The 24822-nt window shown below is 43.4% G+C and overlaps 1 protein-coding gene across 1 annotated transcript; it reads right to left on the reverse strand.

Annotated features, from left to right (window-relative positions):
* Positions 1 to 1981: 1981 nt before the first annotated feature.
* On the reverse strand, positions 1982 to 22545 carry DAPL1 (death associated protein like 1). Its single transcript, XM_054829138.1, has 4 exons — positions 22423 to 22545; positions 18823 to 18910; positions 10927 to 10990; positions 1982 to 4194 (listed from the first exon to the last, which is right to left on the reverse strand). Exons 1-4 carry the CDS (start codon positions 22478 to 22480, stop codon positions 4036 to 4038), a joined length of 369 nt encoding a protein of 122 aa, XP_054685113.1. The 5' UTR covers positions 22481 to 22545; the 3' UTR covers positions 1982 to 4035.
* Between the last annotated feature and the right edge of the window lie 2277 nt (positions 22546 to 24822).

The following is a 24822-nucleotide window of genomic DNA, read 5'->3' on the forward strand; positions in this document are numbered from 1 at the left end:
TTTATCTTAGGCAGCTCTAAAGGCAGTCACTGAGAATGAGTGAGCGGTTACTCATTACCTCTGCACAAAAATACATAGATGCTAAGAAGTTAGAACAAATGATCTGAAACATTTAAAGGTCTGAACTAGGGAATCTTTTACATGACTGTCCTGGTTTCGGCTGGGTTAGGGTTAAATGTTCTTCCTAGCAGCTGGTTGGTGCTGCGGTTTGGATTTAGGATGAGAATAACGTTGATAACACACTGATGTGTTTAGTTGTTGCCAAGCAGTCGGGGACTTTTCAGGTTCTCATACCGGCCTGCCAGGGAGGAGGCTGGGGGTGCCCAAGGAGCTGGGGGACACACAAAGGCAGGACAGCTGACCCAAACTGGCCAAAGGGATATCGCAGACCGTGTGACGTCATGCTCCATATAGAACTGGGGGGTGGGCCAGGAGGCGACGGAGCTCAGGAACTAGCTGGGCACCGGTTCTGGGTGGTGAGCAATTGTGCTGCGCGTCACTTGGTTTGGATGTTCTCTTAATTATTATTGTCTTCCTTTTCTGTCCTGTTAAACTGTCTTTATCTCAACCCACGAGTTTTACCTTTTTCTTTTTGATTCTCTCCCCCACCCCGCTGGGGCAGGGGAGTGAGCGAACGGCTGTGTGGTGGGTTTGGCTGCCGGCTGGGTTAAACCACAAGAATGATACACGTGGATATTTAATGACTGTTCAAGCAGTAAGTGATGATTTGGCTACCTAGACTGCCTATGGATTGTGTGTGCCAAAATTAGCTTTATAAATATATATATATAAACCTCTTAAAAAGTGAAAAGTGTATACACTTACCTGAAAGAAGAATTGGGTGCAGTGATTTTATCTCCTTAGGTTTTCCTGTCTCTCTGCTCCTTTTATGACAATTCATCAAAAATTATTTTGATTTGTAGGAAATAATGCCTTATAACACCTTATACTTTGGCAATCCTCAGGATGTAACAAAAATATTTAAAAGAATAACCAATTGCTGTCTTGAAAAGCTGGAGGCACTAGAAACATCTGTCTGATGGAAGGTCATGAAAGTAAGGAGACCTGTGCTTATGGCTAATAATTTGTGCTGTTTCACTAGTATATTTTTTCATTATACTTCTGCAGCCTTAGGTCTGACATACAGTATTAATTTATGTTTCTGAAGATTCTGCTGGGAAAGACTGTCTCAAAAGAGACCTAATGGACTTCGTCGGTCACTACAGTTCAGCTCTGTAAGCACACTGGTGAAAAGATGAGCGCTACGGAGGTCCTTCTCAGGAACAGGGATTTTTTTGCCCCACCAAGCTGGAACCAAAGCATAGTGAAAACAGTGTTCTTTCACATTTTTGTTACAAATATTAGGGACTGTTCTTTAAAATGAGAATTCGTTTTTAATCAGTGAGCTGTAAAAGCAAAACACTTTGTGCTTCACTGGCAGTGTTTGATGCAATGCATACATCAGGCTGCTGAAAGGTTATACGTGAGCTGGGAAAAATACCAGAGGTGAGTAGTCCTTTTTTTTCTCCTTTTGAAAGGAAAATAGGGTTGATTAAAAAAAAAATTTAAAAATCTGAGTTAATTATCATTCTACTATCCCTACTAGCTTCACACTTAAGGTTCTTCAACTTGTGAAGTGTGAGCTTATTAGTTTAGAACAGTATATGCATTTAAAACAGCAGATGCATGCAGTATATCCAATTTTGCCAGCCAAATTTCTAAATTCCTTACAGCCAAGGCCTGCAGAGCTTTGGGACGTTCTGTCACCCCCTGCCCCCCCCCCCCCCCTTTTTTTTCTTTTTATTCATTACAATTCAAGGCAGCAAGGCCAATTTTAGGCTGCTACTAAAGGACTAGCAGCTAGAGTTTTCAACATAATTGGAGGGCTCTTCATAACATATTTTAAAGTACTGTCTTTAGAAACCGCAAAAAACTTTTGTTTGAATGCGTACACACTGTGGACGAGCAATTGTGTGCCTACCCAGTTCTGACTGGCATCTGTGAACAGCTCCAACAAAACCATCTCATTCTAAATTTGGCTTTTTGACTTGTTTTACTTTTTAAGGCCGAGATCCATAGAATAAACCAAGTTAAAAGTTTTCAGTTTCAGGTGTTTGTTTAATAAATGATCTTGCTTTTCATTGTTTTTGATGTTTCTTGATAGTAACATACAAAGAACAAATATTTCAGGCTTGTGTAGCTTAAAGATAGCTCAGAATTCGCTCCAACTCTTTAACTTTAAAAAACATACCAAATATGGAAAATTTAAACTAGAAGGAATTTAAGGAAGTTATGAACAATGAAAGTAGAAGGTTGGATTCAAATTTTAAAGTCAATCTTCATTTTAGTGACTGTTCTATTTTGGTATACATACTGTGCAACTATTATATAAAACTTTTTTTATAGTATCTTAGGAAAAGTCTTAATCATTCACTTTTTATATAAAGTAGCTTCTGAATTAATCACCAGAAGTAAACCCAAAATACAAGAGAAAAGCACTGTGTATAAGTGAAGGCCATTGAAAAATTTCAACCCTTTATACGTAACTGTTGAATATGAAATGCTGTATCCAGCTTTTTAATCTTGCCTGGTTCATGAAGCAATTAATTTGTTCTGCAGTGACCACATTTAGAAACATACTGTGAAAGCATCTACAAAACCAGCAAATCTTAATTAACCATCTAAATTTACCTGATACCAATATAGCATGTTCTTCACCCTGTTCCTTGTTCTATGTTTCATTTCTAATTGACTACAGCTATGAACAGAGAGAGTGTAGGAAGGATAAGCAATCAGATACCACCAAGTTATGCCCTTTGTATCTTTACAACTTCTAGGGAGTCATGCCCTCTGTGAAATACCAAATGATGCTTTCATAAACTAATCTATTAATTTTTTTCTTTGAAACTTTTTCAGCTGATTAAAATATACTTCCTTGTAAGAAAATAGCTGTGTTTTCTGAGGCTAGCTCAGCTGGCAGACCCTGAAAAAGCTGTAGGCATATAGCAACCTCTTGTGGCAAAAGTAGTATACACATCGTAATTAAGAACTATTGAAATTTCTTAAGCTCCTCTTGATGTGTGTCATAAACCTCCATAAAATGTTAAATGTTAGCAAACAACTGGAGAGTCTCTGTTAGTTGGAGAGTCTCTCTTAGCTGGAGAGGCAGCAATACTCAGACTTCAGAATTTTAATAGTCCTGCCATTGAAGAATGAACTAAACATTGGTAGCCTGTTATAAATGAAATGCTAGACTGAAAATTATCACTAAAATTATCTAAAAGTTTTACATTAAAATTCAGCAAGAGTGGAATAATGGCCAGGAGTAGAATCCTTGGCCAAGTTTGACAGGAATAACAACCATGCCATTACGTTGAATCATTGTTCTCTGCATGGTTTTGCTGAATAAAGGAAAACTATGACCGGTTTCACCAGGGAAGTCAAAGTGCCTTTAGAGTTTACTGAAAACATACATGCCTGGTCCAATAATGTATTCTGCAGAATGCTGGCATAGCAAGGATTTTTGTTTTACATCGCAGAAATATACTCCTCTACCACTGAAACCAAAGATGAGCTCAGTAAATGCTTGTGCTTATGTGTGTTAGCAGTTACCAGCACTCTGGGGTTTTGTACACCAGGGAGAGGTTACTGTGCTTGAAACGATTTGCAAATCTGTGCATACTACTTCGAGGAACAGGCTGAACAAGTACACCTTGGAAGGGATGCAGGCTTTAAACAACAGTTAATATTGATTTATTAAGTCTTTTGTTATAGTTCTCTTCTATTGTAACTTCCCAGATTTGCCACGTGTCGTTTCTTTGCCATTTCATCTGCAGCAGTTTCACGCAAAAGTCACAACTGGCATACTCTGAATTCAGGCCTCAGTCTGTACACTTAACAGCATATAGTGTAGTTCATTCCAGACCAGTTCAAAGTTGCACGCTGCCAAATTCCCAAATAGCTCTGTTGAGCACCTCCAGACTTGGGAGTGTCAACTGCTTAAAGGTAGAGACTCTTCCTTGCCCAAGAGGAAATTCATCCCTGCAGAGAAGTCCAGCAAAGCATGTATGTCTTCCTCCGGCCGTCAAACAGACTGCGTGACGTCGTCAAGTTTACCAATATGTTGAACCGATCAACATTTACTGAAATCTGTTTGGCTTCAATCATTCCCATCTCTGTAAGGTGTTTTGAGGGCTACAGATTAAAAACAACTGCATATTAACCAACATTGCGTCCATCAAAATGATGAAATAAAGATTGACAGAAAAAATAATTTCCTGAAAAAACATGCCATTCTTGTTGAATGCCTGCATCATTTGTAGTAATGCTCAAGAAGCCTGAAAATAGGCTTCCTGCAAGGTTTGGATTTTTCTAGCAAACCAACTGTATTTGTTCCTTATGTTCTGAATTTAGCTGTAGTTAGTACTTAAATAATGAAAGCAAAGTACTAAATTAAGACTTGAAATAAATAAACTCCCTAAAACAGAAGACACAACCAATTCATCATAGTATCATCAATGATGGTGCAAACGCAAACTAAAATGACACACAGAATGGAAGGCACAAACGTGATGAAAAACTAAGTTGTTTATTATTTAGAACTTCAAAATACAGTTTTAGTTTCCTGTTTAGCTCTTGTTATTAAGAATAGCATTATAAGCAGGACACCTTAATAAATAGAAATAAATTAGAGAAAATAACGTACCTGACAGTGCACATGTCAAAATACAACAGGTGAGTAAAAGACTGACTTGGTTGAAAAGGGAGTGCTCTTAGTTATAGAATGTGCTGACTTATACAATATATTTAAGCAGAAGAGTTTAGTTTGTCCTCCATACAAATCTTTCAGATTCACTCCAAAGACTACTAAGTGCTATTGACACAAAAAGCAAGTATGAAGCGCTACTTGTAATACCACCACAGGGGACAACATCCTCCAGAAGCAGGAAATTAAATACATCAGTTGCCAGGATTTCTTGCTCCAGAAGACGTGTTACAGCACAAGAGGAGCTTGCTTTACATTTAGTAAAACCATGAAACAGTTTATCAAAGTTAGACCTCCTGACTTCTTGTTAGGTCCTCTTTTTAGACCTGAAAATTTTGCACACAGGAGATACTTTACATCTGTTTCGGGTTTGCGTGGCAGGGTTTTGGTGGCGGGCGGGCTACAGGGGTGGCTTCTGTGAGAAGCTGCTAGAAGCTCCCCCTGTGTCTGACAGAGCCAATGCCAGCCGGCTCCAAGATGGACCCACCGCTGGCCAAGGCCAAGCCCATCAGCGCCTCTGTGATAACATATTTAAGAAGAAGAAAAACACTTAGAGAGAGAGAGCTTTTGCAGCCGGAGAGAGGAGTGAGAAGATGTAAGAAACTCTGCAGACACCAAGGTCAGTGCAGAAGGAGGGGGAGGAGGAGCTCCAGGCGCCGGAGCAGAGATCCCCCTGCAGCCCGTGGTGAAGGCCATGGTGAAGCAGGCTGTCCCCCTGCAGCCCATGGAGGAAGGATGAGGGGGTGTAGAGATTCCCCCTGCAGCCCATGGAGGAAGGATGAGGGGGTGTAGAGATTCCACCTGCAGCCCGTGGAGGACCCCACGCCGGAGCAGGTGGAGGCACCTGAAGGAGGCTGCGGCCCGTGGGAAGCCCACGCTGGAGCAAGTTCCTGGCCGGACCGGTGGACCCGTGAAGAGGGGAGCCCACGCCAGGGCAGGTTTGCTGGCAGGACTTGTGACCTCGTGGGGGACCCCACGCTGGAGCAGTTTGCTCCTGAAGAACTGCACCCCATGGGAGAGGTCCACGCTGGAGAAGTTTGTGGGTGACTGTCTCCTGTGGGAGGGACCCCACAACCCCCATTCCCCATCCCCCTGTGCCACTGGGGGGGGAGGAGGGAAAGAACTGGGGAGTAAAACTTGAGCCCAGGAAGAAAGGAGGGGTGGGTGGAGGCGTTTTAAGATTTGGGTTTCTCTCTCATTGCTCTACTCTGTTTTCTTGGTAATAAATTGCATTAATTTTTTCTAAGTTGAGGCTGTTTTGCCCGTGATGGTAATTAGTGAGTGATCTCTCCCTGTCCTTATCTCGACCCACGAGCCTCTCATTACATTTTCTCTCCCCTGTCCAGTTGAGGAGGAAGAGCGATAGAGCGGCATCAGTGGGCACCTGGCCTCCAGCCAGGGTCAACCCACCACAACGTTAAATCAGGCTTTCTGCTAGGCTGTTTGGAAGTACCATACCGCCGCTCCAGATACGTTCTGTACACTCGTGGATTCATTTTTCCAGGAAGACCGATGCTTCTCGGAAGCGTACGCTGAGCCTATGCTGCATAACCCCTGTTTGCTGATACAGTAGACACTATACTTCCAGAACTTGAGTTACCGTATATACTTAATGCATCTATATAGTATTGAACTTGCTAAATGTGCACTGCACAGAGTAGTACACAGGACCTTTTAAACAGAACTATTACATCCATAAGCAATGACTGTATGACTACCCGATTTATGTCACAAAAGTAATTTCCTATAGTTACCTTCTACACTGAGCACGCCATCCTTACCCTCAACACAGTACTTTGAACAGTTTATATAGCATTCATTTAAAAAAAAACATAAACAAACTGCAAAATCAAATAAGGAACTAACAGAAGGGTAATCAGATCCTTTGGTTTAACACTGCTGCAAGGAGCCGTGAATAACGTTACATCACAACACGGGTGTTTACACAACTGCAATGGTGAAGCACTGCAAGAACAAGTCCAATTCCACTGAGCGGTTTGCACACTGCTAGGAGAGTAACGTTTCTAACCGCTCTGGGAATAAGGATCCCAGGTATCTCCACTCCCTACAGGATGTAAATAACTCCTCACAGCAGGGTGCAACTTACCACAGTTACCCGTTTCTACGGTGTGCCAGGATACGTCCCTTCCCTTCCCGGCACCAGGAAAGGGTGTTCAGACGGTTTCTCCGCTCAGGTACATGTTACGCACAAACAGGTGAGAACACCGGGGTGTCTGGTTAATCCAACGTCCAGGGGAAGGCTGCGTACAAGCCCGGAAAAGACAAACTTTTTCCTACAAGATCTCATTTTCCATTAAATCCTTGGACAGAATATAAATAATTTTTCAGAAGCAGATTACTTCATAGAAAGTAACATTCAGAAAGGCCCACAGAATCAGATCCTATAATTTTTTACTAGCCCTTGATTTTCTTCAGAAACAAAAAGGATAAAGATTAGAATTATAAAGATTTTACTAATATTCTTTCTGTATGGAGCATGTATTAGCCATTGACATGTTAGAGTGCACAGTGCTATTTTTGGTCTTGATAGCATGAGTAATCATTTCCCACGATGGACAACTTTAACAAATCATGTTTCATCATTTACATTCATATTGATATTCATTTATATACAGCCAGGCTGGGGAGTGGAAAGTGCTATAGGTGATATAAAAGCAGAACTAGCTGCTTTCCAAATCCCGCACCTACAACTGAAGTATCCGTACGTTGCTGCTGTTGCCCAGGGTAACAGTGACAATATTTTACAAGTAGCTACCCGTCAGTTAAGGAATATGAGGGCAAAAACCACAGTCATCTTCACAGAAGCAGCACTATTTTAATTTTTCCCACTTATTCAAGGTGTAACCAAATTATTTACTGCACATACTACTAATCACCACCTCCCGTGATTATAATTTAATCTTTAATCAACATGCAAAGCTATTTACATTTTTATGGATGGATGAAATGAAGCAGATATTCATGTTAAATGGCAACACTAATTCTGGGTAACCCACCTAGGATCCCTCTATTGAAGGAGGAGTGTGTTTGATATGTTTGTAATAGATTTCCACTATAGTCATGTGGAAAGCACACTATAAAAAAGAAGCCTCATTGACAATGTAAACATTTCCATGCATCAATTTTCATATTAAGTCTATTTGGACTTGACTGCAATTTTAGTGGCATATTCATCCGCAATCACTAACTTAACCAAAACCAAAACGGTCCCAGCAGAATTAAATTCAGAGCAAGACGCCAGCTGAGCTACCCAGCCAGCTGGCACCAGGAGGAGAGCATGACCCTCTGGACTGGGCAGAACCGACTGACCTCTATGGTCTTTTGCTGACAGTATAAGCAGGCAGGGCTCAAGGATCCTTCCTGTACTTCTATTTACAATTGCTCCTCTCCATTATTAAGCCTGACCCCTTAGCAGTCCATGCTCAGCCTCATATCCCATTCCACCATCCCAACCTTAAACTCCATATGCAAATCACTGCCTTCTCTGCACCTCGACTCCTCCCTTGTACCTGCCCTCTCATCCCAGAGGTTCAACCCCAAGTCAGGTACCTCCTTCACTCATCCTCCCCACCCCAAAGGGGTTCACACACACACAGAGACTGTTTTCACTTGGTTCTTCCTACTGTCTGGATCCCAGCAGAAGGATCTCTGCAGAGGAGCTGGATTTCCTTACAGAAAGAAATGCAAGGAAAAAAAAAAAGGTATTTTCCACTCCATGGAAATCTTTCCCAGGACTTTCTGAAGTTTCTTATTATGCGGTAAGCCTAAGGCATACATTCAGCATGGAACACCTCAACCTAAATGAAAACAAAAACCATGCCTTTCAGTTGTGCCCTGCTTCCTTTGGATCGTGTTCACTTCAGATTTGCTATTGTTAAATTAAAAAAAAATAAAAATGAAAAGAGGGCTGACAATTTCCAGTACTTCAGTCAAAATTCACACAGTAAGTGAAGGTGTCAGATGACTTCTTGGCACTGAGTAATTACTGTACACTAGTAAAACAAGGTTAGACAGAAGCCGTATTTTAATAAATCCTGAGGACATTTAGTAACTCTTCTTATAAAGTATTTTATTGACAGTAACAGAAATACAGTAAGATACAAGGCACACCGATTTTGATCATTTTACCGTAGCATGCTGAGTGCTACTTAGAATAGAGACTCTCTTTTAAGTAAACATGAGTATTTTAATGAGTGTCTTAACATTTCCGTGGCTGTTGAATAATGTAAATTCTTTTAGGCAGTATGAACTTCTCCAAGGCAGGCTGCGGCTTTTGGTGAGCCACTTGTAATGCTGCTGCATGAATTCTGTGGCTCATCTGAAACATTAAGGGGGGGGGAAGTTGTGATAGAATACAGCTTTTCTGTTATTATCTTCCTAAATTCCATCATATGAGAGTAGTTTAAAAATGGTAGTAAAACCTAACTCCACAAAAAGTTCAAATGATCAATACCTAAAACTCACAGTGACTCATGTACACCACGTACACAAATTGTAATTTCTGTTTTCAAAGTGCTATTAGCCTGGCTACCTCCAGTGAACTATTGATTTTTTTTCTCTCTTTTTTAGTAGTTCATAGAACAAGCTGTCAAGATAAGGAAAGCAGAGCAAATAATCATACGCCAGGGTTAACAGTAAGTTGCCTCAAATTCTTATTTTCCTAGATTCAAAATCATTATTACAGTATCTAATTATCACTTTCTAAACTACTGAGGAAGCTTCATGTATGAGATTCTGGAAACCAACAGGACAAGGAAATGGTAGGTCAGAACAGAGGAGATGGGGACAAGTGGAAGAGAAACAGGATGAGTTGTATCTGTTCTCCTTAAACAAGTCTAAGCAAAAATTCAAGATCTACATACTAAAGCTATAATCACATCTGTTGATGAAAGGCTTATGTTGAAATGATGCAACTGATGTTTTACCAAGCTCTATGGATGAGGAACTCTTGTATGCTTCAGAATCTAAAGACTGCAAATGTATGAAAAATAGATGATAACTGTCAGATCTTCAGATTAGCATACAAATTAAAAAGCTGCTTGTTAAATCAGTTCTTGTAAAGTGTAGTTTAAGAGTCTGCATCAACAGCCTAGCAAGAGATACTGGACAGTAGCTGTAAGCATAACAACGAATAGAAGTGTCCCTTCAAGAGCTTTGCAGCACAAAATTTTAAATGATCTCATAGTACTTCCAAGGGAGAAGTCAAGAGGATGCCTGACTATCTAATGTCGGGCCTCAGTGAAATAGCTGCATATGCGGCAACAGTAGAATATAGAATCATAGAACGGTTTGGGTGGGAAGGCACCTCCCAGCCCACCCAGTGCCACCCCTGCCACGGGCAGGGACACCCTCCACTAGCCCAGGTTGCCCAAAGCCCCATCCAGCCTGGCCTTGAACACTGCCAGGGAGCCAGGGGCAGCCCCAGCTTCTCTGGGCACCCTGTGCCAGGGCCTCAGCACCCTCACAGGGAAGAGTTTCTTTCTAACATCTAATCTAGATCTCCCCTCCTTCAGCTTGAACCCATTACCCCTTGTCCTACCCCTATATGCCGTGCCTGTTGTCTCGGGGATCACAGAGTGGCTTGACATGAGCTTACCATCTTGGCATCCACTGGGCACCTGTCAGTGGCACTGCCCACCTCCTTCAAGAAGCTATCTTGTCACTTCTCTAACTGGACCCTTACAGAAGTTAGAGCTATTTCCACAGCGGGATAAAGAACTGAAGACTAGGTTTTGTTCTGGGTTGTAATCCCAGCTCTGCCACATACTATGTCACTGATAATTCTTCCCCACATTTCAATAAATCTAATTCAACGTACCAGTTTAAAAAAGGACACATCTTGATATCTTGCTGTACCTTTCTGTAACAGGTATACATAACTACCCTGGGGCTAATTAATGTTAAACAGGAATGGAATCAAACATAGCAGAATAAGGAGGGAAGGCTAGTTACTTTTTAGCCATCTAGCATTTTAGCCACACAACCACTAAGAAATAGATACTCTCAAGAATGTTTAGCAGTAGATGACAAATCTACAAATGTCAGATGACAGCAGTTTAAGGAAAATTAACTTTTTTTTAAGCTTAGCTTTATGGAGAAGCCCTGACAAACACATATCTTGTTCTTCCAGATGTACTTACTTTGCTCAGCACACCTGCTAGCAAGACACCCATGTTCTGAGTTTTTGAAAGACTGGCAATAGCACTGTAAAGCAAAAGAAGAAAGTATTTAGCGTTTCCATCTCACACAAACACTTATCATTCATTTTCTAGACTTAATGCAAAACATTTTGTAATAGAAATTTACGTTTTGGAGCTAAATCCTTTAAACACATTACAGACTATATGATATTAAAAAGGTATGCTGCCTCAGGATAGAACAATGCAAAATCTGTGTTGCGGACTGTTTTATTTAGATACAGTTTTACACAAAAATCTATATATAAAATATCCTTAAATATCTCAAAAGGGATTTTTTTGTACACTGTGGAGCAGCTTCACAGAGGCTGAGCACTGATATCCAGAACTACAAAATTTTACTTTGTAATTTTCTTGATTCCAATCTAGACATATGAAAAAAATTCCTCCTCTGCTTTTGGTGAATGTTTCCTTTGACAGCAGCCATTTGTCAAGCAAGAACTTTTTATGTAAGATGATCCCATTAACTTCCTCATATTCCAATGAAGAACAGCCATGTTACCAATATTGCACAAATAAACAATCTGTGGATATGAAATAATTTAGTGCAGCAACAGGAAGAACAGTGGATTGCATGTTCTTCTGATACAATATCTGCAGTGACACCTCTGTAACATAAAATGGAGTTGAGAAAAATCATTATTCATAGAGTCATACAATGGTTTGGGTGGGAAGGGACCTTAAAGCCCACCTAGTTCCAATCCCCCTGCCACGGGCAGGGACACCCTCCACTAGCCCAGGTTGCCCAAAGCCCCATCCAACCTGGCCTTGAACACTGCCAGGGAGCCAGGGGCAGCCACAGCTTCTCTGGGCACCCTGGGCCAGGGCCTCAGCACCCTCACAGGGAAGGATTTCTGCCTCACATCCCATCTCCATCTCCCCTCCTGCAGCTTCAGGCCATTCCCCTTGGCCTGTCACTCCCTGCCCTTGGCACCAGCCCCTCTCCAGCTTTCCTGGAGCCTCTGCAGGGACTGGAAGGGGCTCTAAGGTCTCCCCGGAGCCTTCTCTTCTCCAGGCTGAACCACCCCAACTCTCTCAGCCTGAGGTCTCCATAGCAGAGGTGCTCCAGCCCTCGCATCATCTCCGTGGCCTCCTCTGGACTCGCTCCAACAGCTCCATGTCCTTCTTGTGCTGGGGACCCCCGAGCTGGACGCAGCACTGCAGGGGGGTCTCACCAGAGCAGAGCAGAGGGGCAGAATCCCCTCCCTCGACCTGCTGGTCACGCTGCTGGGGATGCAGCCCAGGACACGGCTGGCTTTCTGGACTGCAAGTGTGCATTGCTGGCTCACGTTGAGTTTCTCACCAACCAACATCCCCAAGTCCTCCTCCTCCGGGCTGCTCTTAAACCATTCTCCGCCCAGCCTGTAGTTGTGCTTGGGATTGCCTGACCCATGTGCAGGACCTTGCACTTGGCCTTGTTGAACTTCATGAGGTTCACACGGGCCCACCTCTCCAGCCTGTCGAGGTCCCTCTGGATGGCATCCCTTCCCTCCAGCGTGTCGACCCACCACACAGCTTGGTGTTGTCGGCAAACTTGCTGAGGGTGCAATTGATCCTGCTGTGCATGCCACTGAAAGATGTTAAAACAGTGCCAGTCCCAGTACTGACCCCTGAGGAACGCCACTCGTCACTGATCTCCACTTGGATATCAAGCTGTTGACCGCAACTCTTGAGTGCAACCATCCAGCCAATTCTTTATCCACCAAGTAGTCCATCTGTCAAATCCATGTCTTTCCAATTTAGATACAAGGATGTTGTGCAGCACAGTGTCAAATGCTTTGCACAAGTCCAGTAGATGACATCAGTTGCACTTCCCTTATCCACCAACACCGTAACCCCATTGTAGAAGGCCACCAAATTTGTCAGGCACCATTTGCCCTTAGTGAAGCCATGTTGGCTGTCACCAATCACCTCCTTATTTTCCATGTGCCTGAGCTTAGTCTCCAAGAGGATCTGCTTCGTGATCTTGCCAGGCACAGAGGTGAGACTGTCCAGCCTGTAGTTCCCTGGTTCTTCCTTGTTTCCCTTCTTGAAAATGAGGGTTATGTTTCCCCTTTTCCACTCAGTGGGAACTTCACCAGACTGCCACAACTTCTCAATATGATGGAGAGTGGCTTAGCAACTTCATCCGCCAGTTCCCTCAGGACCTGTGGATGCATCTCATTAGGTCCCTTGGACTTGTGCACCTTCAGGCTCCTTAGTCTCAAACCTGATCCTCTCCTGCAGTGGGCGGTTCTTCATTCTTCCAGTCTTTGCCTTTGCCTTCTGCCACTTGGGCAGTGTGGCTGGAGCACTTGCTGGTGAAGACTGAGGCAAAAAAATCATTGAGTACCTCAGCCTTCACCATATCCTGGGTAACTATGTCTCCCGTATCATTCCAAAAGGGGCCCACATTTTCCCTCATCTTCCTTTTATCACTGACGTACCTATAGAAGCTTTTCTTGGTGCCCTTGACATCCATGGCCAGATTTAATTCTATCAGGGCTTTAGCTTTCCTAACCAGATCCCCGGCTGCTCAATTCCTCCCAGGCTACCTGCCCTTGCTTCCAGCCTCTGTAGGCTTCCTTTTTGTGTTGGAGTTTGCCCAGGAGCTCCTTGTTCATCCATGCAGGCCTCCTGGTGTTTTTGCCTGACTTCCTCCTTGTTGGGATGCATCGCTCCTGAGCTTGGAGGAGGTGACCCTTGAATACCAACCAGCTGTCTTGGGCCCCTGCTCCCTCCAGGACTTTGTCCCATGGTACTCTACCAAGCAGATCCCTGTAGAGGCCAAAATCTGCTGTCCTGAAGTCCAGGGTAGTGAGCTTGCTGTGCGCCCTCCTCGCTGTCCTGAGGATCTTGGAACTCTACCATTTCGTGGTCACTGCAGCCAAGGCTGCCCTTGAGCTTCACATTCCCCATCAGCCCCTGCTTGTTGGTGAGAACAAGGTCCAGCGTAGCACCTCTCCTCATTGGCTCCTCTGTCACTTGGAGAAGGAAGTTATCATCAATGCATTCCAGGAACCTCCTGGATTGCTTATGCTCTGCTGTGTTGTCCCTCCAATAGGTATCGGGGTGGTTGAAGTCCCCCATGAGGGCCAGGGCTTCTGAACATGAGGCTCTTCCCATCTGTCTATAGAGGGCCTCATCTGCTTGGTCTTCCTGGTTGGGTGGCCTGTAGCAGACCCTCACTATGATGTGATCTGTCCCTGCCCTCCCTCTAATCCTGACCCGTAAGCTGACCATAAGGTCAGCTCCTCATCCATCCCCAGATGGAGCTCCATGCACTCCAGCTGGTCATTGACATAGAGGGCGACACCCCCTCCTTGTCTCCCCTGGCTGTCCTTCCTAAAGATCCTGTATCCTTCTATTCCGACACTCCAGCCATAGCAGCCATCCCACCAAGTCTCCATGATGTCAGTAAGATCACAGCCCCGCATGCACGCGCACGTCTCCAACTCCTCTTGTTTGTTCCCCATGCTAGCGCGCTTGCATAGAGGCATTTCAGTTGGGCCCTGAATGAAGCTGACTGGCTGGAATTCCTTTGTGTCACATTTCAGGTGCTCCCCTGCTGACCTGTGATCCTTCTCCCAGCTCTGGGCATCTATTGTTGGCGCTGGCATCAAACTGGTAGGAGTGGGATGGAATTGAGGCTCCCCTCCCCTGGCAGCTTTAGTTTAAAGCACTCTTCACCAGCTTGGCAAGCCTCTGACTAAAGATGCTCTTCCTCTTCCCTGGCAGATGGGCTTCCCCCCAATAGACCAGGTTTCTCAAAGTCCCATGGTCTAAGTAGCCAAACCCCTGGCTGTGGCACCAGTCAACCATTTGTTGACTCGCCAGATTTGACTGGCCCTTTCAAACCCCTTCCCTTTGACCAGGAGGACTGATGAAAAAAACTACTTGTGCTCAAGTCCCCTACTGCTGCTCCCAGGGCTCTGTAACACTTCTTGATGCTCCTCAGACTGCTCCTGGCTGTATCACTGGTGTCCATGTGAAACAACAGCAGCGGATAACAGTCAGTGAAGTGTACAAGGCTTGGTAGTCTCTCAGTGACATCCCCAATCCAAGCCCCTGGTAAGCAGCACCCCTCTCTACAGGGTGCATCAGATCAGCAGATGGGTGCCCCTGTACCTCTCAGAAGAGAGTCACCCACTGCTATGACCTGTCACCTTTTCTTAGTTGTGCTGGTTATTCAGGGAGCAGATCAGGCTGCCTTACTCAGCTCCAGCATCTCTCCTCACGTGGTGGGTCTTTCCTCTTCCGTCTGCAGAGCGGTGAAGTGGTTCTGCAAGGGCACCTCAGGCTTTGGGGGAAGTCTCTTCCTCCTGCTGGGCCTTGCTGTCACAAGTTTCCATTCTTCTGCATTATTGGCTCCTCCTCCCTTCTGTGTGCACCGGCAGGGGAGTTTTTGGCTGTCTGGCCATGGGCCACTGCAGACTGCACTTGGAACCAGCTATCTAACTCCTTCTCAGCCTCCCTGGTGTTACCCAGCCTTCTCACCACCTCCTGCAGCTCAGCTACCGCTGCAGGAGGTCCTCTGCCTGGGCACACCTTTTGTAGGCAGGTCTGCCGCTGCCCAGGGAGGGAGGTCTAGGCAGTCTGTAGGAATTCCTGTAGTCTGTGTATTACCCTTACACATGGAACCAGATACCTTAAATGGGACTCTTCAAAAAGCAGATACTGCTTTAAGTTAATGATTCTGTGGATCAAGCAAGACATTTCCTACTGAAATTTCAATTTAGCAATCAATACAGTTTGGCACACTGAGAAGTATAAGTTATTCAAGATCTCTTTATGCCATCAGATAACTATGGAAAAGACAGCAGCAAAATTACACCCAGACAACTGGAAATCAATGAAAACAAAAACCTTTTCACTCCAGAAAAAACAGAACCCCCAAGTTATTGAAAAACAACAACAAAAACTCAAGAACACACCAAACTTTGAATAATTGCTCTTAAATAACGAGGTATAGCCAAATGTAATGTATTGTCAGAAAACTGTCAAGCAGGCCTTTAGTTATTAACACGATGCATTACATTCTATTATGCCATCTATTACGTGGCAACTTTAGAACAAGCATGCTTTTGTGATTTAGAACTAAATCTCAAAGCTCAGCTCCTGCCAAGGCCAATCTCAGCTCTGAGTAGCCACTTTAAGCTATGACAGTGACTTTGAGCCTCTCAGATAATCTCACCCGAATCAGAAACTTAAGAAGCAAGAAGTCTGTATATGACAGCTAATAAACTACAAAGTTCTGACTTCTGTGATTGCAATCTGACAATGAAATCCATCATCCCAACAAGGTGTGTATACTATATTGAGTAACCATTGATTCTGGCGCAAAGAACTAGTAAACAGGAAAGAAGTCAGTGTTACTTGCTCAGCTTTGTTCCAAAAATTATATTTTGGGTTAGTGTCCTCCAAGCCAGTGAGGAGAAGAACACACACAAAAACCTACAGTGGTGATTTCTGTAGCCTGCCAAGAAATAGTGTCAATATGTCAGTGTTAAATATGGCTAAACCCAGTTAATTTAAAAGTTATCCAGCCAATTACAACATTTTAGAGGCAAAAAATAAAAATCACATTTTGGTCCAAAAACTGAGTTCAGCTGCCAGTCTAGTCACAAGCTTTCCCTCCTGGCAAAATAATTTATTTCATTGCATTACTAGATTACTGTCAGACACCCTGATACTATGAGTGCAACGTACACACAGACATTCAACTAAAAAGACCTTCTTGACAGCAACTACAGATATTCAGAAACACCAGAGGTAAATCTGTTCATCAAAAGTAATATAGGCAACTTAAATCTCAGTATGGAAAAAAAGTGGGAATCAGAACAAAGTCACCTGGACCGCTTACCTATCCTGTGTAATCCAGGCTTTTTAAATGGCTACCTGGCTACTATAGAAACTCTATAGTATGAGTGGCTCCTTTCTTATAGGTAAAAAGTAACTGATGTCCCTAAGTCCCCAGCAGTGGAAGGAGGAATTCACAGCTTTCAGGATAATTCCAAGATATGCTTTAATAAAGACATGATTTTAGAGCTGCTCCCAGTTTGGACAGGCCTCTTTAACAAGCCCAGACCAAGCTATCATGAGTGCTTTTTCATTGCAAGATAACAAAGTCACATTTAAAGCAACAACGGGTGTGTTTCCTACCCATATCTAATAAAGTAATGCTCAACAGTTTCCAAGGGAACAATGAATTTCCAGACTGTTCTCATCCTAAAGGGAACAAACCCTTCATCTCCTGCTCTCAAGAGTCTACAAGATCAGACTGTGCTCCCCTCTCGGAGCTAGACCAATGAGCAGCAAAAATGTCACGTTTTAGAGGGCTAGAAAAAAGTGTACACTAGGTGCAGGAGCACTCGTTAGAGAAGAATATCCAAGTTCCAGTCTCAACTAACACATTATTTTGAACACTGACAAAAGGAATAAAGGTATTAAATGCACACAAGTTACAATGCCAAGTGGAATTTTAGATCCATCTCCCCAAGCACAGTACTTCAAGCATTACATTTTGTCTTATCCCCACAAGTCTCAAGTCTTTTTCTATGAGTCTTTTTTCTATGAAACTTCAACAGGAGGCATCTAGCTCACTGGTGAAGGCAAGTGACACAGCAAGATATGTACTATTTGTAGCTGACAACAGGCTAAAATTCAGGTCTTCCATTTCCTCACATATCCTAATCATCATAGAGAGGAGGATATGTACACCACTTCTTTGCACAGCAAGGTCATAGCTGTCAGGACACAGCAGATGTGTTCCAAGAGCAAATCACTGGATCAGGCTCCTTTGAACAAAACCTTAGCATCACACCGACTAGTTTCTGAATGTGACAGCAATGATGATGGGGTGCTAGATACTCTGCAATAACTATGTAGTTCTAGATATGCCCCCCACAACTAGCAGGCTCTTAAAGGGAACTTTTTGTGCAAAAAAGAAGGTATGCGGTAAGATAGGGAGCATCCAAATTGGGCGGCCACTGAGAAAGTTTAAAATCACAATAGAAGCAAAAACCTGAGTGTCTAAATCCTATTTAGGGACTGTGTTCCATTTAGGATTTGGACTCTAACGCAATTTCAGAAACACCGCAAGTCATTCAAATATTAAAATTTTACTCTCTTATCCTTATATTGGTCAACTTAACTTTTTGTTAAGTGATATTTAAGAAAAGTGCATGTATTTTAGAGAAATGTTCAGTCTTCCTTTGAAAAAGCTGAGAAAATATTTGTTTTGATGACCACTTCAACCAGTCACTGCTACCTTATTCAAAAGTAGAAGCATGCCTTCATTTGTGGGCAAAATAGCTTGAGTAATTTTATGAAGTAGAAAACAGAAAAAGCCAAATTAGATTTCAGATTGAAATAGGAGATATAGCCTATACAGGAGATAATAGACTTTTGGCGGGGGGGGGGGGGGGGGGGGGGCGGTAGCAAATGTGGATTTAATTTCCTTCTGAATGAGGACAGCCTAAAATTCATTCATATTTCACTGGAAACTGACCATTACTTTATTAGGTACAGGTAGGCAACACATTGGTTTATTTTCTGTTCCGTAACACATGACAATAGAGAAGAGATTCAGCCTTTTTCTTTGCAAGGCATTGTCCTTAGGTTTTGAAATTGAAGGGTGGGTTATGTTTTGTTGTTGTTTTGTTTGAGGTTTTTTGGGTTGGTTTTTTTGTTTATTTTTTAAGTTGATGATTACCTCAAAGTTGCCTTTTACCTATAAATTGCACAAGTTAATTTAAGAATTAAACCCCTCAGAGATTAAGAGCTATCTTTGCTTTCAACCTTCAGCCCATTAACTATGAACTATGGGGCAGGGGGGGAACAAGCCCTGCAGTGCAATACCTTGTCTTTTCTTTTCCTGGAGGTTTAGCATTTTTTTCAACTGGTCCGTTTGCTTGCTTTTTAGACACTCTCATACCTCCAGCTTTGACTGCAAGAAGAAAATATAATTTATGTAAAAAGATCTACAGAATTATGTACCACATTATGTACACTTAGAGAAGAAAAAAATAATTACACACCCCCAATAATTGTTAACAAGAAATCATCTTTCAATATTTATGCTTCACTTTTAAACACACATATACACAGAAGTCAAAGAGATCCAACAAAGACTTTAAACTTTTATGTCATGGCATAATCAAATCAATTTCCAAATACTGTAATCAAAGTCAGAGGGGTTTTGGTCACTGCTAACTATATTAAAACTTAACACCTTATTATGGGGGAAGAATGCATATTAACATATATCTCAGATGTAAGAGTTTCCATTTCAAAATTAAAAAAGCAAAACAAAACCAAACCTCTAAACACTTTCAGGTTTTTGAACAACGTCACTAACAGCAATACAGGTTTCATGATTTGCTCCAGGTACTCTAGAATAAACCTAATAATGCAGATAAGAACCAGCTGCATACTTATCTTGTACTTGTGTTCTAACATGTTTAATCATATTTTATTAAGATATCTGCCAATCACAAAACCAATTAGCACTAATTGAGCTACAGATGACTTAACAATAACAATTTAAGTCCTGAGGCATGTCAGAAAATTCAATTCTGAGCAAAGAAAACGTAAACTTATCTAAAACATCTTGTTGAAAGAAATACTTTCTCCCTGTTCATGAGAGTATTTTAAGTTTTAAAACTGTGAGAATAAGAATGACCAAACTCATTATTTCTCCTTATTTTGAAGGAGTTGCTTCATCTTATAGCAAGGTTCCTATTCTTATCATGAATAATCAAGACTAGAGTTTTCAGCTCAAGTATTTTGGGGAGGGAGTGGACAGGGAATGGAGAAAAGTTTTAAGAATTAATCAGCTAAATAGCATGTGAAATGTATTTGTCCACTTTCGGAGGAGATGTGTCCGTCTGTAACTAACACTCATTTTCTATCAAATCTGACTACTCACCTTGTTTTTCCTGGTTGCAGGTTTAGTTTTAGAAATAAGAATTCTCCTTGAGTCATGTCCAAAGCAGCCTTACAGTGCTAGAGTTCTGCAATATCTAGACTTGCCTTTTCATTTTTAAATTGCATACATACAGTTAATTATACCACTGTATAAGCGGCAAATGAATAGCCTAGCGATCTTACAGCTGCAAATAAACTAGAGATCTAGACTGAACCAAATTCTTTTGGGAGTCTGACTGCAAAATGAAAAGTCTCTGAAATGGAAGTGTCAACCAATTCCAATTATCTATCAATAAAGAGAATCAAAATTCTAAATACCCCCAGCTCACAAGGTATGAAACTCTTGTCTTAGTAGCAGGAGATAACATGAGAGGCATCTTTAAACAAGAATGACAAAGGATTAGAACAAACAAAAACAAACCACAAAAACCCCTGGAATATTTCAAGATCTTAGACTGATGTCTTCTTGACGTCATGCTCCCTTTCTAACAACTTCATCCAGAACACCAATGCAAGTTATCCCAAGTATTCTTCCACAGCTTATTATGTGCTTAGATTTTTTGGCTTTTTAGGAATGAGTCAAACTGCAAGTGGGAACCCAACTAAAATTTTGGGAGTAGATAAAAAACCATAACTGAACCTAGATCCATGACTTTTGGTTTGGGACCTTCACTAAGCACCGACATGCACGACCGGTGATTTCTAGATACAAGCATTTTTTATAGTTTTAATTTAGCAGGGTGAAAAGATCCAGACACAAGAACATTCTAACACTATGAAGCTTTACAAAAAGCACAAGAGGGAGCTGGGGTGTTGGGCGGGAAGGAGAGAGATACCCAAAATGGATAAAGATATTTAAACACTACGTGGCCAATCAGGAATTGCGTCTACTATCAACATGCCCACAGAAGAAAGTTATTTATAGTGATTAGAAATAATGCAGGACTTAGTGAAAAGATTGAAATTACTTGAAAATACCTGCTAGTAGCAGCTGTCAAACCTGCTCATACACATCCATGGTAGTGGAAGAGTTAAATATGGATGCTTCTGGAATGCATCAGAAAGCTGTTTTGTAATTTGTTTTTTTCAAAGCAATTAAGAAATATGTCAAAGTTTTAATATAGAGTTCAATTTTTTTATTTTTTCAAGTGCTCTGTAAGCCATATAATCTAACAGTGAAGAACTAAATGCTAAAATCTTTAGTAACTTCCATATTTAAAACATCATAGATTTTTAAAGAAAGAGAGAACGCCTCTCTTCCCCCGCCCCCCCCAAAAAAAACCCCAACCAAAAAACCAAACCCAAACTGAAGACAAAGGCACTGAGCTCTGTTGAATCCCAAGGATACTATGGGCAGAATAAAGGTGTCCAGCTTGCTTTGTTCGCTAAGTGCCTAGCTGAAACAACTTATTCCTGCCATCCCCACTCCTCTGCCAGAGATGGTCACCTCCACTGCAGTGACAGACCAGCCTCACCAAGACGCAGTTTACTGTCATGCAAACTGCAAAACCACCAGTACCCGCGCTAGGTCACTGACTGTAAAGGCCCTTTCATGTGCAACTCAACCATCCCCGCCACACACACAGACCAAAAAAAATCCAGGAAAAGGCTAGAGACAAGTAAATCTTAAAAAAACTACTTATATCACAAATTCATATAAAAGCATGCTTAAAAAAAAAAACTTTCAAGAAAACAAAACAGATTTTGGGGGTACAATGAGACAAGTTATGCCTTGTGCTCTCCAGGCAGTAACTGCTCCTGACAAACTAGAGGGGGAACCCCAACTCTCTCGGGCTGTACAGCAGTTCGAAAGGCTGAACCTAGAGAAGCTCTGCACGCGCACCCAGCACACGCGGGAAACGAAAGCACGAAGGCCAGCTCTGTCTTTTGAGACGCAATTACCACATAGGCAAGCACAGGAGCCGACTGCAGCCTGCATGCATTTAAAAACTCTTCAAACCCGCGCAGAGCAGCGGCTCGAGTGCCACGCTGAACGCTCACCAGCCTCTACTCAGACACCGTTTGTCGGATCAAGAACGCCAAGGGGAAAGGGGGGGAGGGAAGTCTTTCGCGTTACAGCAGGAGGCGAGGAACAGGACTGGAACGCGGCGGCGCCGGGAGAAGGGGACGGGGCGGCCCCCACCGCTCGGCGCCCACCGGTGCCGTCCCGCCGAGCCCTCGCTGCCGGCGCCGCTCCGCAGCCCCTCGGGCCTCGGGAAGGGCAGACCAGGAGCCCGCAGGTGCGGGAGCGCCGGCTGCGGCGGGGCAGGACGGCCCGTCCCGGGCGGCTCCGCGGGTGTCAGGCGCTACCCGGGGCCGCGTCTGTCCGGGACGGCTCGTTTCGGCGGCCGCGCCCCCACGAAGACCCTCCAAGCTGCCCGCAGGGCCGCCGCCGCCGCACGGCGGTCCTCGGGCACGGCCGCGGCTAGCTTCCCTCTGCCCGCGGTGGGGCCGCCGGCGGATACCGCGGCCCGCCCCGAGAGCGGCCGCCGCGGAGCGGGAGCGTCCCTCAGGCCGCGGCCCCGCACCTACCTGCGGGGGGGCGCCGGCCCAGCGGCGGGAACGGCGACACGCGCTGCCTCCGCACCATGGCAGGGTGAAGAACCGCAGCAGCGCGCGACGGCCCGCGCGGCAGCGCTCTCGTGCGGCTGAGGGCGGGGCGGGCGGGGGCGGCTCCCGTGGAGGTGAGCGGCGGGCGGGGCGGGGCGGGGGGGCGCGGCGGCTGAGGGGAGGGGCTGCGTTCTGACAGGGAGCGCGGGGCTGTGTTCTGACAGGGAGCGCGGCGCTGGGCGGCCTGCAGCGCCGGACTGTGGCGGCAGCGCTGGAGGAACACCGACTGCGGCGCTCCAGCGTGAGAGCGTCGTGTAAGTCAGGCGACAAGGAGGAAGGGAGTGACTAAGGGAAGAAAATTACCTATAATGAGGGGTTAGTGTTTGATTGACTGCTGTCCCATCTCACTCTGGTGGAAACTGCCATCACCTTAGTCAGCCCTCATCCAGGTTGCCCTGTCTTCATTCCTTCTTGTTTTAGAATCATAGAACCCCAGCCTGGTCTGGGTGGGCAGGGACCTCCCAGCCCACCCAGTGCCACCCCCCTCCACTAGCCCAGGTTGCCCAAAGCCCCATCCAACCTGGCCTTGAACACTGCCAGGGAGCCAGGGGCAGCCACAGCTTCTCTGGACAACCTGGGCCAGGGCCTCCTTTTGTCATGGTTGTTTGTTGTAGACTTTTTAAATTACTGCTATAGACTCAACGTTTCCTTCAGCCTGTTTTACTTTCCATGGTATTTCACTTAGAATTTTTCTCACTTGTATGTGTCTCAAGTTTTTTATTGTTGTTTTTGGAATTTTATCATCGCTTTTGTTGATCTGCTGTTTTGTTAATTATTTTTTTAGCTGGGCTTAAGGTTAGGTATTCAGCTTGTGTGCTTTGATGCATTCCTTCCTGTGACTGAGAACTCTTGAACCCCCCCAGGTGCTTTTGGCCGCATTTGACAGAGGACTAGAGATTGCAGATGTAATTCTTTGCTCTAAATTTGGTGAAAATCAGTTTCTGGGTAGAGAAGTACCTCAGCTGCTAGCACCTCAGTTGAGGGAAAGGCTGTAGTAGGAGTTCACACCTTGGCAGACAGCAGAGAATCTCAGCGCTACAAGGCATCTCGTTTGGAGCTCACATCCCCTCAGAGCCAGAGCCAGTCACTTACTGGCTGTGAATTCCATGGAAACATCCTCCAACACATAGGAAGGTCAAGGGAATGTCTATTTTAGTCAATGGAGTTAACACTGACTTAAGTGGTAGAGAAGGAAAATTTCATTTATAGTACCAGGTATCATATTACAGCATCTCATTTTTTTCTGTTTTAGTGCTCATATGTATGTGTTTTGCTATGCTATTTTGCTGCACCTGCTAACTACTTCTAAAGAAAATAATGAAGTTAGTGTGAAGTTGGGTATGACTTTGTATCCTGACCGAAGAAAGCATTTTCTCCTGGGACAAAAACTAGTTATTGGTTTCGCTTGGAGTTTTTAAGTGATACTGCAGCAGAACTTGGTTTTAACTGTCAATGATACAAGATCAAGTATGGATCTGTGGTCCAAATTTTAAGACTGATTTCTAATGCTATAATAGTTATGAACAACCTCCATACTGTTGTGTGAAAATATGTAACTGTGCATTTGTCTACTAGGTTTCTGTGATGAATGTCTGGGCAAAAAGCCTCTAAACTATACATTTTGCTTTCTAGAGAAGACTTGAAGGCTTTTTGTTCCACTGACCAGGAAATGATCAAATATTTGAGGAAAACTTTACCTCTACGGTTAATCCTTATTTGTTGGGAGAAGCCATAGGGAAAGACAGAAGCTTTACCGAGATGATAGGAGACATTTTTAGTCACTTTTCGCCCAAATTTTATACAAGTATTTCAGCAGTAAGGCTACAGATAGAGCTTTTAAGAACATGATGATCATTTATTTCAAGCAAAAGACTGTAGAACTTGATTTAGTGGTGTAAGTCTTATCCTCTTCAATCATTAATATCTGCTCGAGACAGAAATGTTGACATTCGCATGCCTTTTTTAAAAAAACATCTATGACTTTAACATAAACACTGATGTTTTACACAACAAAGGCAATTAATTTTTTTTTACTATCCATTTTGAAACCTCCACATATCGTCATGACCAACTTGTCTTCTGTTCATTACATACTAACATGAGCCCTACTTTTTTCTATGTCAGTTATCAGAATGATCCTCCCATTTTTCTTAGGAACCTGCTAAAAACTTGGAAACATTAAAATACCTCACAATACCTCCCATTTCTGCATTATTTTATGATTTTACTGCCTTTTATTACTAATGCATTACTGATATAATTTACATTAGAAGATCTTGATCTTGAAGAGTTAGTTGTTCTGTTCCTGCTGCCTATACCTTA

Source organism: Grus americana, chromosome 6 (genome assembly GCF_028858705.1).
Source record: "Grus americana isolate bGruAme1 chromosome 6, bGruAme1.mat, whole genome shotgun sequence".
Classification (NCBI taxonomy): Eukaryota; Metazoa; Chordata; class Aves; order Gruiformes; family Gruidae; genus Grus; species Grus americana.